The sequence below is a fragment of the Carassius auratus genome, unplaced genomic scaffold (genome assembly GCF_003368295.1).
Source record: "Carassius auratus strain Wakin unplaced genomic scaffold, ASM336829v1 scaf_tig00022400, whole genome shotgun sequence".
Lineage (NCBI taxonomy): Eukaryota > Metazoa > Chordata > Actinopteri > Cypriniformes > Cyprinidae > Carassius > Carassius auratus.
In genome coordinates, this window is record NW_020525181.1 from 239783 (window position 1) to 256735 (window position 16953).

The following is a 16953-nucleotide window of genomic DNA, read 5'->3' on the forward strand; positions in this document are numbered from 1 at the left end:
GAAATCTTTATCCAGCATTAGCTCTTTCCACCTAGAAAAAGCTTCCCCGACATTAAATCTTGTTTTCTGTAATCTATGGTCACGTTTCCTTTTACGTTCTATTTTTGACTGTTTTGGCGACGATGTTTTCTTCTCCTGTGGCGCGGCATATGTATGGTCCATAATAAGAATGCAATCCAGACTTTTAAACTTGCTGGTGCAGTTTCAAGCGCCTCTCACTGCTCTGCACCTGCGTTTCTGGCACTGACCGAAAACGCGCTGTGGAAACGCGTTGGCTTAGTACTTTTTGTCCCTCTCTGCTATTATAGTTTTGCAAGATGGCGGAACTACATGGAAGCCTCCGTCGACCTATCCGTCCCATGTATATAAAGATAATAAATTCTTCATTTACAAGGATTAGTTTAAACATTGGCATAGGTATTTGTACACCATTGAGGGCATATTTATGAATAAAAATATTGATTTTAGATAATAAAATACCTAAAAAGTTACTTATTGTCCCTTTAAGCAAAGCCTAATTTCACAATCACCAAACATATAGACCACACATATATTTTAATCTTTACAATTAAAACTCCCACATATATTTATGATATCTGTTCTGTTTTCTTCTTTTCACCTCTTGTAGATCTGATGTCATTGACCAGAAGCACAACAGCCGCTGCAGTAGCCACGCCCACCAGAGCAGTGACGACCAATCGGAACACAGCTTCGACAGTACCACAACAATGGACAGGGACTTCTGAAAAAAGTGAGTAATGATAAAAATAATTGTGAGTTTAAACAAGCAGACTTGAGATTAATCAATCAATCTTCAAAGTCTGTTTTTGTTCTCCACAGAAATAAATAATAATAATCAAATCAAACCTGTTTAAAAAGACATGAATAAGGCAAATTATGGCAGATGCTTCATTATTTCTTACATTTTAAGTTATTAATATCTATAAAATCAATAAATAATTCATAATACAAGTATCAGCTCTGCTGTACCTTCACATGTGTGACAGAGCTGAGTTGAGTCCAGATGTTGAGTCTGGTTGCTGATGGGATTGTTGAGCACACAGCTGTAGCTGTTTTTATCCTGATATTCCACCTCCAGAGGTAGAGAGAGACTGATGCTGAGATCAGACACACTGATGCTGGACAATAAACTGTTTCCTTTGTACCAGGAGAGAGTCACATGACCCACATTCACCACTGAACACACCAATGAACAATTCTTCTCTGAGGATGAGGATGAAGAACAGTTTGAAGAGTTACTGCTGATGATAGGAACAGGCAGACGAGCTGGAAACATCAGAGAAAAAGGAGAAATGAGGATGAAACTAATCAACAATCTTAATTTTGTTTCAATGTTTTAATTCACTACTATTTCAGCATGTAAATGATCAAATAAGAATATGAGAAGGACAGGACAAATGATCTCTACTCACCATAGACAGAAACACTGAATGTTTTTTATGTTGATTTTGCTCCACTTATCAGTAGTTGATAAACTCCAGCATGTTCAGTTGTGATGTTTGTGATGGTCAGAGATCCAGTTTGATCGTCCAGCTTCAGTCTGTCTCTGAATCTCTCATCAGCAACATCATATTTGCTGAAGAGTCCATCCTCTATTCTTATTTGAGCTATTAGAGTCTTTTCAGCTCCAAATCTCCACACAATGTAATCGTCATGTTTTCTAATAAAATCAGTTCTTAGAGTGACAGAATCTCCCTCCGTCACTGATAATGAGTCACCAAACACACCTGGAGGGGAAAAGAAACATATTTTTGTATGTTTGTTGTTTATAAAGCATCACATCAGCTGTATTGTGAAATGAATTGAGACATTTAGATTTTTTATATATATATTTGTAGATATGGCTGGCATGGATTTCCATTTTATGTTATGTGCAACAATCATTTGAAACCTAAAAACACCTGATATCTGAATTCAACTCAGGATTTCTGAGCCTCCGTTAGTTTACATCCACTTTAGAAATTTCCATTACTTTTCTGTGACTTTTGATATAAAATCTTAATAGACATAGAACGTTTCATTGACTTTTCTAGGCCTGGAAATCCCAGATTTCAACCCAAATGCAAATCACAAACCAAAACCTAAATTTAAAGTAGACCTCACAAATATATCTGATGAAAACATTTGTAGCAGTGGCAGCTTGTTCTGAAATGGATTTAAAAAAAAGGCATAAAATGCTTTTATAACTTACCAATCAGACGCCACCAGCCCAAACAGAACAAAAGAAAGATAGAAAACATGGTCCTCGTCTGAACTATAGCACTATCCAGCAGAAGTCCTCTGTTAAACTGAACCTGAGTCCTCCCCCGACAGCGTCTGACCCTCCTATAAACCAGCCTCACACTCTTGAACACGTCCTCATTTATGTGATAATTAATAATACATAAATGTTATTCTGTTCCTTATTAAGACTTTAACACATTCCTAATTCCTTATCATTTCACATTAATAGTTTTTGAAAGCTAATTCTGTGTCTATGATGAATAAGTAGAAGAATATTGAGTGAATCTCCTTGACTTTAATGATAACAGAGTTCATTGGCTTTGAAATAGTAATAGTAATAGTTTGATTATAGATTGCTGTGTTTGGTGAAACAATAAAAGTAGACATGGCCGTCCTCTCATATCATCAGTTGCACGACCACACTAACACTTCAGCTTCTGAGTCAATCTGAAACCTGCTGTGGGCTGACAGAGATGTTGTCTCAACAAACAACGGGTGTGTGTCGTGTAGAGCTCGGGACTTTTGTTTTTCTCATTCCAGCTGATATATAAGCATATAGACGTGTGTGTGTGTGTGTGTGTGCGTGTGTGTTTATGTGTGTGTAATGTATGTTTGTATAATATATATAAGCTACTATCATTGCTCATCGCATCTTGTGAGGCACAGGAGAATTGATTTCATGAGAGCTGATTGGCTGATGATGTCATCCGCAAAAAAATAATAAAATAAAATAAAATGTCCCTGTACAATCTGGAGCTTCCCTCAAAGATGTTATCTTTTATTCTGAAAAATCCAAAGCTTTTATCTGTTGAATATGTTGTTAATTTTCTAATACTGAATGCAAAGTTCTTCATTCATAAACAAAAATGGCTTAAGTCTCCTTTGTCTTTCCCCCTTTTTTTGTGGAATTGAACTCTCTTGTTTCATCTCTTAGACTTACAAATAGCAAAAAGAGTGGCAAGTTTTTAATTATTATTATTATTATTTTTAAATGTAAGTTTATTTTAGCACTTTTATGTATCCATAATACTATAGTTTGACATGCAAATCCATAATGTTTGTTTTTATTTTATGATTGCTAAGAGTGTATTTATGTCTCGCTGTATGTTTGTACAAAAAAAAACAAAAAAAAAACACCGGAGCTTTGACATCAAAGGCAGCAGAAACCTCTTGTAATGTATTTATTTAAAAAAAAAAAATTAAAAAAATTTAAAAAACATGCGTCAGATCAAAGCAATCTGGCAGCGAAACTTCGGAATTTCCTTTTTTTTTTTTCAAAGTTCTAAACAAAAGATTTGAGCTTCACGAAGCGTTCTGAAAGCTCCTGTCATCACTGCCGAATGTGTAGCCTGCACCGGACGCCACAACAGCTGGACGTGAAAAGACAAACTCTGTAAATCACTGTGTCAGCACTTCATACTGTCGGGATCTGTTGAGTCACATCCAGGTTAGACAGCATCACTAATATAAATATGTTAATGTTTTCTACGTGCCGCTCCCTTCCGGTATGTTACGTGTTACTTTCATTTTTAACACGGAAGAGAGGCACTTTACTGGAGTCTATATTGAATTTTATTAAAAAAAAAAAAAAAATGAATTTCCACTTTATTTTGCTATCAGTGTACTTATTTTTTCCTGAACATGGTAAGACATGATTTATTTATTCCGCGGTAGATTAACCGAACGAAGAATGACTCTTTCATTTTGTGTTAGATCTAGGCCCAATTGCTCTGTATTGGACATCGGGTTTTGTTTTTATTTAGCTCGAAGTCTGGGTTGAGTTTGCGTATGGTAAAATAGGCTACAATCGACTAAAACAGACTAATATGATGAATGTGTTTCGTTTTGTGTCAGCTCATTTCACTAGACAGAACTATCTTTGTAAGTCACTGCGGTAAAGTTGTTTTTATGTTGGAGATTCGTTAGACATTCGTTCTTTTCTTTAGCATTAGGCTTAATGTATATGTAATCGCAAAATATTCGTGAATCATGCTGTATTTCGTTCAGATCACACTTAAAATCATAAAATCACAATTAATAATAATATTATTCGATGATGTAATTGTTTTAAGCATCAGGAGTGAAAAAGTCCTCAGAAAAATTCTCCCCTTGGACTCAGGTTAGGGAGCATCTCAAAAGTGCAAAATCCAAAATAAACTTGGTTAAATATGTGCATTATTCCATAAAAACAGTAAAACTGTGATATTTTAAATGTATAGTTTATGTAAGCAAATATATTAAGTATAGATTAAGACCATTTTTTTTAGATGTTATATATTTTGTGTGTGTGTGTGTGTGTGTGCATTTGTTATGATTTTTTGAAATATACAAATCTATATAACTTCCTGGACATGTGACCCAATGATGTCACAGCAGTTGTAATAGCTTCACACACATCTAACACACATCTTAAGCCCCTTTCACACTGCCATTCCGGCAAATACAGGGGTAAAGTGTTCCTGTAATTGTTCCCTGGTCGCTAGATTTGGCACTTTCACACTGCCAGTGATGACCCGGTATATGTGCGTGCTTTCACACACAACCCTTGAAGATCCCGTAACGACACGTGACATCAGGGCGTGACGTGTAATGTACGAGTCGACAAGGCTTGGCACGTTATACTTTAACTGAAGCAAGCAAACGATCTCAGCGTCAGCGCGGAAAGTGAGGAACTAACTGATCTCTGCTTCATTACAGTTTGCACATATGTTTTCGTCGCGAATGTTGATCTTCCTTCAAAACAGCCGGTAAAAGAGTCGCGCGATAACGCGCGTCATCACTTCGATACGGAATTAGATCAGGCTTTTGTTCACACAGCGCTCGTTCCGGATCGATTACTGCAATGTTACTAGGTCCCCGACCCGGGTTCGATTCGGTAATCAATTCCGGGACGTGGTTGCTTTCACACAGAAGGCGACCAGGCAATGTTACGGGAATATTGCGGGTCCGACGTGCAGTGTGAAAGGGGCTCAATTAGACACATGTTACATGACTTGGATTTTGGAAATAAGATTGTGTGTACTTTTGGTGAATTTCTGAACTATTAAAATTCGAAATAACCTCATGTTGCCACACCCACTGCATTATATTCACACATTGTACATTCCTATATTGTTTTATTTTGAAAATACATTTGTTGTTTTTAGAGAATTATTAAAATTACTGAAAACTTTTTTTATTTCTTGGTCGTGTGAACTGATATTTTTACATAACTTTTCACAAACATTTCTCTTCCAGAAATATCAACGTCGCTATAATATCTGCCGATCATTTATTTTAGTAGTAATTTTTTTGTACTGTTGTGTAATTTTTAGTCCTTGTGTAATATATTGGGTCCAGGCTAAATAGGGTTTTTATGTAGAAAATGTAAGAATAGTCATAATATAAAATAAACAAAAGGCAAATACCTAGAAACAACTTTGTGTACCATGTGTGAGAAATATTTGAGAATATATTATTATAGGGGATGTGGCAACACTGGGTCACATGACCAGGAAGTTACATAGATTTGAATATTTACAAAATATATATTTTTTTCATTTTCAAAAACAAATATATGTATTATGTGTAACAAATGTTTGTGAACATTTTATTTTCATGATCTGGATGTTAAATAGGTTTACACTCAAGAAATGTATCAAAAACACTTAAATACATAGTTTTTGACAGAAAACAGTGCAATATTTGTTGGAGGTGTTTAGAAATATTTTGCATGTGCTGTAACATCATTAAGGAAACTTTAAAAAAACTATTTTATAACAAGGTAGTAGCCTAGTTACCACTGTTGGGAACGTTACTTTAAAAAAGTAATTAGTTATAGTTACTCACTACTTGTTCCAAAAAGAGTTAGTAACTGAATCACTCTATAATAAAAGTAACTCGTTACCAGGGAAAGTAACTATTTGCGTTACTGCTAAAAAAAAAGTTGCTATATGTCAAATATTTATTTATTTATTTTTGGAGCAGTTTTCACAAATCAGTTAAAATAAGTAGAACAGACAACTTGTTCGTACATAACTTTCGATATTTATTGCACGTCAACAGACAGCAAGAGTTTTATCCTACACGTCAAGTATTATCTTTGTAAGAAAGGGTGTTTTTGGCCACTAGCTTTGTAGATGCGTGTGTCACACATTACATGTACACATTACATGCACGTTCTTGCCTTTGACCACAATTAATTGAAGTAGTGCTTATATCTTCACCTTGAAAATGCCAACTTTTCATCGGATTGCTCCCAACTCGCCATCTCTGCTGCTGCTGCGAATCTCGCGTGCGTGTTTGTGTGTGTTTGACGCCGATGGCGTAAAAACACTGGCTCTGATTGGCTACCATAAAACACATGACTCTGCCTTAGCCAATCATAATCGCTTATCTCGTTATTAACCCACCTCCTCACTCGCTGGGTGAGCCAGGGGTGCGTTCGGATTACATAGTTTATTAAATCAATGCATAGTAACGCACCGCATTTAACGTTCAGTAATGTTAACGGCATTATAACGACGGGAAAAGTAGTTAGATTACTATTGTACGCTCATACAAATCCTGAGATGAAAAATTGGCATTTTTGTTTTTGTGTTTCCCCTTAATAGAATATTAGGGAGTTAAGCCAGTTTAAATACAAGGTGAGAACAGAATGTATTTTTTATTAATACTCTGCTAAATGCTACCGACACTTGAGAAATGGTTAAGGAGATTTAGACAATGGAAAAGATTGAGTCATACTGAGAAATGGAAACAATTAATGAAGGGACTGGGCCAAATATGGAGGCAGTTTTCCTGTACTTTTCTGTAGCATATTTAGTTTCAAATGGTTTCTGATTTGTTTACCTTAAAGCATTAATATCCCATCCACTGTTGTTCTTTATATATTGCTTTCAGTTTTGTTATTGTTGCTTTGTTTTCTATTTTTATTTGAAATGTTTTATTGAATTAATATTTATATATACATATAGGTAGTAGGTGGATGCTAAAGTGTCGCTAGGGTATTCTGGATTGTTTGTAGGGTGTTGTTTAATGGTTGCTAGGGTGTTTTGGTTGTCCACTGCAATTTTTGACAAAAGGTGAAAAGTTTGTTGATTTTTTTTTTTGTTTTTTTCTTCAGGGAGATCTGGTGTTGAGACCGATGAAGTGCTGGTGTTAGTGATGGAGGGAGATTCAGTCACTCTTCACACTGGTATTAAAAAAACCCAGGAAGACAGAATCAGATGGTATTTCAATGAGACTCGCATCGCTCAAATTAATGGAGATCCCAGTAAGACCTGTACAGATGTCCAGTGTAATGAAGGAACTGAGAGATTCAGAGACAGACTGAAGCTGGATCATCAGACTGGATCTCTGACCCTCAGGAACACCAGAACCACAGATTTGGGAGTTTATCAACTGAAGATCTTCAGCAGCAGCAGCATCAGAGAAAAGACATTCAGCGTTTCTGTCCGTGGTGAGTAATTTAACAAAGTTTAAATAAAGATGATTCATGTTTAAAAGCTTTTAAAGCAATGAGATTTAGAGCTGCATTTTCTCTTTGGCTGTAGCTGCATCATAACAGTATAAATTCAATCAAAATTGTCTTTCTGTTGGCAAATCGATAGATTTAACAGTTAGTTTGGAAAAAAAAAAAAAGTCTTTGGTGCTTGCGCCCCCTACAAATAAATGTTGCTTATGTTATTTTCACGCTTTTTTCTCATGTTGTAGAGTTTTTCTCCCCAAAAATCTCCTACAGCAGCTGTTGGTTTGTGTTTCAGGTGTTTCTGCTGCTGAACGAGAAGAAATGATGAGAAAGTCAGTGAAGGAGGGAGAATCTGTCACTTTAGATCCTGCCGTAATGAAGAACCCAAATGATGTGATGACGTGGTATTTTAATGACACTCGCCTCGCTCAGGTCACCGGAGAGCCCAATAAGACCTGCACAGATTTTCATTGTCCTGAGAGATTTAGAGACCGACTGAAGCTGGATCTTCAGACTGGATCTCTGACCATCACAAACACCAGAACCACAGACTCTGGACTTTATAAACTACAGATCAGCAGCAGCGGTCATCGTCGTCGCCGCAGCATCAGCAGTGTGAAGAGCTTCGACGTTACTGTCATCAGTAAGTGTGATTTAGTCATTCAGCTACTTGGACTCTTACAGAGGACTTTTACATTTAGTACCTTGACAACTTGCTACTGAAGTACGTTTGATGTCACATATATCACTTTTAATGTCTTGAATGCCTTGCATAGACCGTCAGTACAAATCCAATTTTGGTGCATATCTGATTAGAATCCAATCATATGAAGAAAATGTGAATGGCAAAAAAATTTCACATGAAATCCATTTCCGTATGTGGTTTAAAATCCCATTCGAATTGCATTTCGGATTTAGCATTGCTTTTTTGCCCATGTGACTTTCTCACGCCACGTAAAATGTAAATACATCAGACGTTGTTTGTAGAAAACACCCTGAACGTCTTTGCAGAAACAAGGTTGTGTTGTTGTGAATTGCAAGTTAAGCGGACGAAGCGGCACATTCGGGCTTGCTGTGTTTCTGCCTCATGAGATTGTACTGCTGCTGTTGTTTTAGAGTATGCCACAGAAACCAGTCTGAACACGGCTGTAGATGAGTAATGACTGTCTGTCTTCATCTGTTCCAGATTCAGGTCTGTCTCCAGCTGCTGTAGCAGGAGTATGTGTTGTTCTTCTGCTGGCGTCTGCAGCAGCTGCTGTGATTTACCATCGCCACAGGAGGTGTGACTGATCACCTACAGACAGCATAGTGAGAGAAACATAGCATTTATTGTGCAAAATTCGTTTTTAATTCTGATTTTTGTTTTTCAGGACATTCGTGCCAGATTCAGAATCTTCTCACTCAATGACAAAGCACCTTACCTTTTAACTTCTTCTTATGAAACTGTGAAATTGCCTGTAACTGGAAGCATACCATGGTTATAAAATGTTTACACACCTCTGTTACAGTTTTAGGCTTTTAAGATGTACGGAATTAATCCAACTTAAATCATATAAGATATTTTTCATCCTTTAATGCAGCATTAAAACCATCTAAGGTAAATAGACACTTTCAAGAACAAATGTAAGAACCTTTCCTGGACCTTTCCCCTTCTGAAGCCAGTCTTTATTCTCTTAAAATGTTCTTCATCTTCAGATGTTAATGGAGGCCTGCAGGTTTTATGTCAAATGGTCTGTGATGTGGTTTCATCAGACAGTTTAAGATATAGTCTCGGGGGCCTTACACACTGAACCTGTTATCTGTTCCACTGCCGTACTTTCTGAATGTTTTCTGTGTAATCACAAGCTAGACAGACGTGTTTGACTGCAGCACTCACATATTTAACAACATTCATTACATTCCCCACTTCTACTCCTCGCGTCTCATTTTTTTAAAAAGTAAAAATGTATTCAATGTGAATGGTCCCTTAGGTGTTTCTTTTTTTGTTAAATAATGACCTCCGTCTGGCCACCCGACCCCATACGGCCCAGAAATGTGTTGAATGCACAATGTTGTTTTCACATGCAGCAAATGACCAGTTATTTTTGCACACTTTTATTTTATTGGTTCCTACCGTTTCAAAACTAGATCTCCAATATGTCTTTTGTGAGCTCTTGGCAGGCCATGGCTTCATCAATAAGATGCAAACAAGAATATAATGAGAAAATCTTACAGAAATGTTGAAACATTTCTGATATTATCTGCAATTTTAACAGCCACTGCAGTGGATAACTGTGTATCTGTGTGATGATCGAGGCAATCTGACTTCTGTTAATAGACTATTGTTGGTTAACAGGTTTTGTATTTTTATGATTCATTTTCTGGTCTTTGAACAAAAAAATAGCATTATAATTATAAAGTGTTATATCATTGAATTGTATACTGTAAAGATAACATTGAAACTTCTGCATTTGTACTGTTAAAGAAGCCAGCGGTTTATTCTGGAAGTGACAATCCCTTTTTTCAATAGAGAAATTCAATTTTTATAATTCTATAAAAACCTTTAAAACAAATCAACCACAGACTAATCAGTGATAAAATAAAGTACAATGTAAGGTAAAGCACACACACACACACACACACACACATTCCTTTGATCAAAAATGTGGTTTACAGTATTTTACTCTCTCTCTCTCTCTCTCTCTCTCTCTTTCTTTCTCTTTGTGAAATCTCTATTGACAAAATAAATGGAAAAATACTTCCAAAGGCCACTGGAAAATTGTTCTGTTAAGTCTTATGGCAAACTTGTACAGTATTATGAAGAGTACAGTATTTACTCTGTCTGTGGTTTTGCAATAAACTGGGTACATGCTGTAAATGTGTTATAATTCACAAAATAACAATTGTATGTCCGTAATGAAAGGTTAAGATGTCCCCTTAAAATTAGGTTGAAAAAGTTAAGACATATTCATTCACCAACTGGTACAGAATAAATGAGTAATGGGTATGGTATTTGCATTATAATTGAGGAAGAGAGAAAAAATAAGGATGTAGAACGAATTACGGAAATGAATAACAGAAAACAGGAAATGATTGATGTGTTATCTGTTAAAGCAGGAGATGGCATGGGGAAAAACTAGATGTTTTAACCTTTAACTACTCATATCAGTGGTAGTGTCATATGTTTAAATCACACTTTGTAGTAGCCAAATAGTTTTGAGTTATTTAATTGCTTTATTTAATGTAAAGAATAACAAGAGGGCTTGATGAAGCCTGCTGTCATCTGAACCAAAATATATCATTTTATTCAGTTTTCTGTCAGTGATGAAGAAAGTCTTTAGCAGGTTATGAGTAAAGAGAGAGTTAAATAAACGCATCCTATTATTGTAGAGTGAACTCTTGCTGTGAACACTAGAGAGCGCTAGTCTAACAATTTAACCCTTGGTGTTATATAAAGCAGTCATGGTTTAACATGTTTATATGTCATTGTTAGCAAGGATGACGTATTTATTTATTTTTTATTTATTTTTTTTGCAGACCAAAAAAAAAAAAAAAACCCCGTTTCCATTTATGACCATTTTAATAGAGTCATGGGGTTTTGGAAATTTATTTATTTTTATAGGCTTGTGTTTTAAACTTTCTGACGAAAGCCGATTTGAGTGATATGCTGCATGACAATATCTGGTTCTGAATAAATTGAGGTAGTGTTAAATATATGAAAATAACTATTATGCAAATGAAATATATATATACCATAAAGTTTTACAGCTTACAGTTATTCAGTTGTTGCATTTGTTCTTAAAATAATGGAGAAAAAAAAATTCCTTGATGTTGACAGATAAACAAGTTCTTCAGAAAACAGAATTAGAACAGAATAGAATAATTCTAATGAACTCATGCAATGTTTTGCTGGTGCTGAAAATAACTACAGAAACGAATACAGTTTATCTATTTAAAGAGTGAGAGGCAGATGCGTATGTCATAGAATATCATTCTTACTATAGCACATACTGTACACATGTGATAGGCCTATTTTTATATTTTACAGAAACTGCTTAATTTGACAGAATCCTTTTTTTTCTTTCCTTCTTCTTCTTTTTTTTCTTTTTTTGTTTTGTTAAGCATGAGCATTTATTTAAAAGAGTTCATGTTTATTTCACATTAAATACAAGGAAGTTAAATTGTGGAAGTGCTTTCAGCCATATGCTGCTCACTCACTCGCTCCCACGCACACTATCCACAGACTAACACACATTAACCACGTGTCTAGATATAGATTTGCTTGCACAAGTTGTTTGTCCAACCTCCATTTCTCTCCAGATCTAAAGAAATCCAACCACAGTCAGTTTGAGTTTGACTTGTATATGGAGCTGCTGGAGTCTCACATGCATTCACTGAATATAAATGAATTATAAAGTAGACACAAAACAAAATTAAGTCAAAAGTAAACACTGCAGAAAAAAAGAAGTTTTAACAACCAAAGGTAATACCTCTATTTCAACACTTGGAGTGTGATCACGTAACCGAACATGAACAGTGCATGCCTCAAAAAGAGAAAGAGATGACAAGTGACCAGCAACAAGTTCCTTCACAAACAGATGTCGATAACACACACATTTACAAATGCTACACAGTCTGAAAATAATTCAAGGAGATGGAAAGAACTGGCACTATCTGTATCTACCCCTGATAGCAGACATACATCATGGAGACGTCTGTCTGATGTCTGCATTCACATATTGTATTGGTTGATCATTTGCAGTGTGTCTATATTATGTTTCCTATCAGACGTCAAATATACGTTTAGAAGATGTCTTTAAAGGTGCCATATGCAGAAACTGAGGTAAAAATATCCATAACATGACCTACATGCATCAAAAGAATGAGAAGAAATAAGGGCGATGATGTCATTAAAAAATGTCAAGTTATAGTGCTGCAGAGATATCAACCTTAATTAGCCTTAGCATTACTAGCCCCGACCCGACAGGTGTTGTAATACCAGTTCCGGCCGTGAGAGGCGGTATGCGGGGAACATAACCACCAGCCAACCTGCAATACACGAATAACTCGCAGGGCTACCTGGACCTGATGTCAATCGTGTGGAAAGTACAGCCCACTACTTTTTCAGTTTAGAGAAGAGAGCGGAAGGATAGCTGAAGCCCTTGGCATCCGATAAGAATAACGTTACCAGAGTAAACATCGGCACTGCTTTTAATCGCTGGAGACAACTGATGGACCTGAAAGAAATGAGGTTTGACTCCGAACTTGCAAGTTAGATGCTGTTAGTATTTCTCTAGAAGTTTGTTTTATATGTTTGTGTATTTGTTTTCGGGAAGTTATAACATAGAAATTTATCGAAGGCTGTTCGATAAACGTGCTAATGTTAGCGATGGTAACCGTAGCTGCCTTTGATAATTAGCTTGCTATAACTTAACGTTACCCATTTTATTATATAGGGCTGTGCATGTCTTTACTCATGCACCTCTCATCAGTAAAGACGCTCCTGTAATTAGGAGTATATCTCCAGCACGTGTGTTCAGATCAGGATTGCCAGGTTTTCACAACAAATCCTGCCCAGTTGCTTCTCAAAACTAGCCCAATCTCGCTTCCAGAAGATTCTCCGATAAAACATTGCTTCCCGGGGTTAAAATATAGTTTTTTTTAGCAGGGTTGCCTTGGTATAATTCGCATTTTAGGGGCTTAATATCACGTTATTTGTATTGGGGTCGCTGTGACCAGCAGACATGAAAAACAACCACCACAGACTTGGCAACACTGGTTGGCATTTACTACACAGCCGTAATTCACTGACAATCTACACAACATCGATGTTAAAATCGCAGGCGATTCTTTGTTGATTTTGAAAGCGATTTTGTGGTAGTTGTCGGTAGACTAAGGCTCTGTGCAGTTACTGCCGCTCCACCTGAACCAGTTTTGCCAAGTATGCGGTTGTTTTTCATGTCCGCGGTTTGAAGCAATCCCAATACCAATAACGTGATATTTAGCCCCTAAAATGCTAATTTTACCAGGGAAGCCCTTCCCAAAAATTTATTTTTTAACCCCGGGAAGCAATTTTTATCGGGGAACCTCCCGGAAACGCGATTGGGCTAGTTTTGGACTAGTTTTAAGAAGCAACTGGGCAGGATTTGTTGTGAAAACCTGGCAACCCTAGCAGCCACATCTGATCTCTGGTCAATGGATGGACCTGGACTTGAGCATACCTTGCTCTACAGTGACGATGAATGGAAGCTGTGCAACAGATGCCTTGAGACGGTGTATTTTCCAGTTAATCACATGACAGAGATGATTGCACAGGGCCTGAGAGGTGTGCTTTCTGAGTGGGATCTCATGGAAAAGAAGCTCGAGGGCATTAGGACACAACGGTGCTAATGTTGTCAAAGCTGCACAGCTCAATGGTGTTTCTGCTATCTATCTATCAGGAAGTGCTTCAGCTTCAGTGATGAGAGGTGATTGGCTACTATATTCTTTGCTCATGCTTTTATGTGTCATAAATGATAGTGTATGCACGTTTTTATATATATTTCTCCTTTTCTTTAATGTGCTGGTGTTATTTTTAAGCACTTTGTGACACGTGTTTAAAAAGGTGTAATTAAATAATATTGTACTTCAGCACAATAAATAAATACTGTGACAATAAAAAAACCTGTTGATATAGCACCTTTATTTAATGTTGTAATGTGCTCGATATTACAGTGTAAACTTGAATATGTATCAAACCGCAACACTAAGTGATTATTAGAGAAGGAATAAAACTGCTCTAGAAGTGTTATTAATCTGATATTAAGTAGTTTGAGGCATTTCTCCTCTTATTTCCTCTTAATTTTTGCTACAGTTTCTAAAAGGTTGTTATCATTGTTATTTATGAGTCTCTGGTCTCAGATTGCAGTCTGTGCAAATCATATCCTCAATATATATTAACGTTCTCATCAGTAGTCCATGAGGTATTCCCACCTACATTAAAGTATGTTCTTTACTCAAGATCCAGTCTTTATCTTGTCCTCTGTGTGTGTGTGTGTGTGTGTGCAGGTGTGTGTGTGGGTGTGTTTCATGTGTGTTCGTGTGTTTCGTGCTCAAATACAACAGCCACACAAGACAAACACAGTTACAAACATATAAATACATTTTCATAAATGGCCCTGTAACTTCCACTAAATATTTCCTGTATTTGCAACACAATAGTCAAGAGAAATAAAATCTCTCTTTGCATAACTGTGTTTCAGTTCATCAGTATTATCATAAGCGTCAAAATGTGTATTTTCTTCTGTTAAATGTAGGAGTTAATTTACTCCTGTGCTTCATCTGTCTATAGAAATATATATATATATATATATATATATTAATATGAAGGATATTTCTGTATTTATTTTTCACAGGTGTTTACCCCTATATTAAATTACATATTGCACTGTGTTATGTTTTTGGGTTTAAGTAAATGTCTGTAAATTGAATAGAAAATGCTAGTAATTTTTCCACCAGGACATTGTTTGTTTTTCTACACATTTTTTTTTTTCTTACAGTTGATTATTGCAAAGACACACAGCTCTGTGAAAACATGAGAGACTGTGGTTTAGAGAGAAAAAAAAGAAAAAGAGAAAGAAGCAGAATTGGAGTACAACCCACATCAGACACGTACTAACACAGAAGTAGTTTTCATCTCCGTGATTATAGATTCACTTCAGGACTTTTCAACATTTCTCAGTTTCTGAGCTGCTGAAGAAAATGTTTCACTCCTTTGTTTTTTGCTGTTTGTGCTTTTGGCATCTGGTTGGTGAGTTTGAAATATTTTTATAGTTTCAGTTGTATCAGAAACACAAATCAAACTAGGATTTCACAGTGAGATATAGCTACTCTGCTCTCACTCTGAGTGAATCAGGTTCAGATCTCATTGTATATTATTACACGGCTCTGTGGAATACTTGATTCTGATTGGTCAGTCTCTTCATTCTGAGGAACGCTATCTCTGGATAACAACCTGTAAACACAGGCTCATCCGGGCTCAACTATTGTTTTCATTACTTTCTACTTTCTGCTTCGTGTCGGGGTCCTGATCCCCTTTTCAGGGTTTATTTTGCGAGGACAACCGGCTGGATGTACATTATCCCTTACTGAAATGATATCTGACGTCTTAGCATCAGTTGACAGTTTCCATCTGAAGGTATATCTTAAAAAAATAAAGTTTATGTCCTATGAAAATTTCAATCTGGAAAGGGCATAAATCATATGTATACAAGTAAAACAAAGATTTATTTTCTTCTTTTTTTAAAAGTCAAATGTAGATAATACAGTATAAGTGGATGTATTGATGTATATGAGTTTAGCCAGGTAATGTACCATATATGTGTTTACTGTAAAATGCCTCTTACGTTATTTTCTATTGAAATAACTGATCTTTGTAACTCAGTCTGTAAAGAAGATCATTCTGTAGTGTTTTGATGAACATAAATCATCTCGTGTTGAAACTGTGGCTGTGTTGAAATAGCAGCTTTGACTTGAGTTTGTCACGGTGTTCACACAAACTATAAGATCATGATGATCATGATGAGATATCTTTGCAATGCTTCACACAATTGTCACCATGCTCTGACGACGTCTGAAGTTTTATTGTAAGTATCTGGTGGACTAAAACCCTCCCCAGAGATGCTGATGATCAGTTTAATGTACTCAGATCAGCTGATGTGGTTCTGGCTCTGTCACGACCGGCTGAAGCTGTATTTCACTTCTGAAGATCCTCTCACACAGACAGATTCATCTGCTCAACTAGACTCAGATCAGATCAAATGATCACTTTTGTCATCTAAGAGGATCTTAATTATCTCCAAAACTTGTAATAATCTTAAAACTACCAGCGTAGAGTTAGAGCTTGATTGATGAGAAACGTGTCTGTGTTCTTCAGGTGTGTTTGCTGATCCAGAAGAAGTGAAGTCCGTGTCAGTGACAGAAGGAGATTCAGTCACTCTAGACTCTGGTCTTACTCAAATCAAGAAAGATTGTGATATAACATGGAAGTTTGGACAAACTGGGACTATTATATCTTTCATTAATAAAGAGGCTGAAATCTACAACACATCTGTTGTTCCTGACGGGAGATTCAGAGACAGACTGAAGCTGGATCATCAGACTGGATCTATGACCATCACTAACATCACAAACACACACTCTGGACTTTATGAAGTAATCATCAGCGATAGCACACCCATCAAGCACAGATTCAACGTCACTGTCTATGGTGAGTCACAATTACAGGTTTGTCTGTTCTGTCT

General features: G+C 36.4%; 1 protein-coding gene and 1 long non-coding RNA gene across 3 annotated transcripts; both read left to right on the top strand.

Moving 5' to 3' along the window:
* Positions 1–319: 319 nt before the first annotated feature.
* On the top strand, positions 320–1732 carry LOC113077359 (uncharacterized). The gene is made up of 3 exons (XR_003281311.1): positions 320–361; positions 629–751; positions 1170–1732. It is a non-coding gene; the product is annotated as an uncharacterized LOC113077359 (long non-coding RNA).
* Positions 1733–3569: 1837 nt separating this feature from the next.
* Positions 3570–10209, top strand: LOC113077356 (uncharacterized). 2 transcript variants are annotated; one of them, XM_026249764.1, is made up of 5 exons: positions 3570–3691; positions 7349–7684; positions 7989–8336; positions 8880–8973; positions 9064–10209. In XM_026249764.1, the coding sequence occupies exons 2-5, from the start codon at positions 7390–7392 to the stop codon at positions 9119–9121; spliced, it is 795 nt and encodes a 264-aa protein (XP_026105549.1). In that variant the 5' UTR covers positions 3570–3691; positions 7349–7389; the 3' UTR covers positions 9122–10209. The 2 variants fall into 2 exon arrangements, with proteins under 2 accessions (XP_026105549.1, XP_026105548.1); XM_026249763.1 differs by lacking the exon at positions 3570–3691 and adding an exon at positions 3746–3888.
* Positions 10210–16953: the final 6744 nt, after the last annotated feature.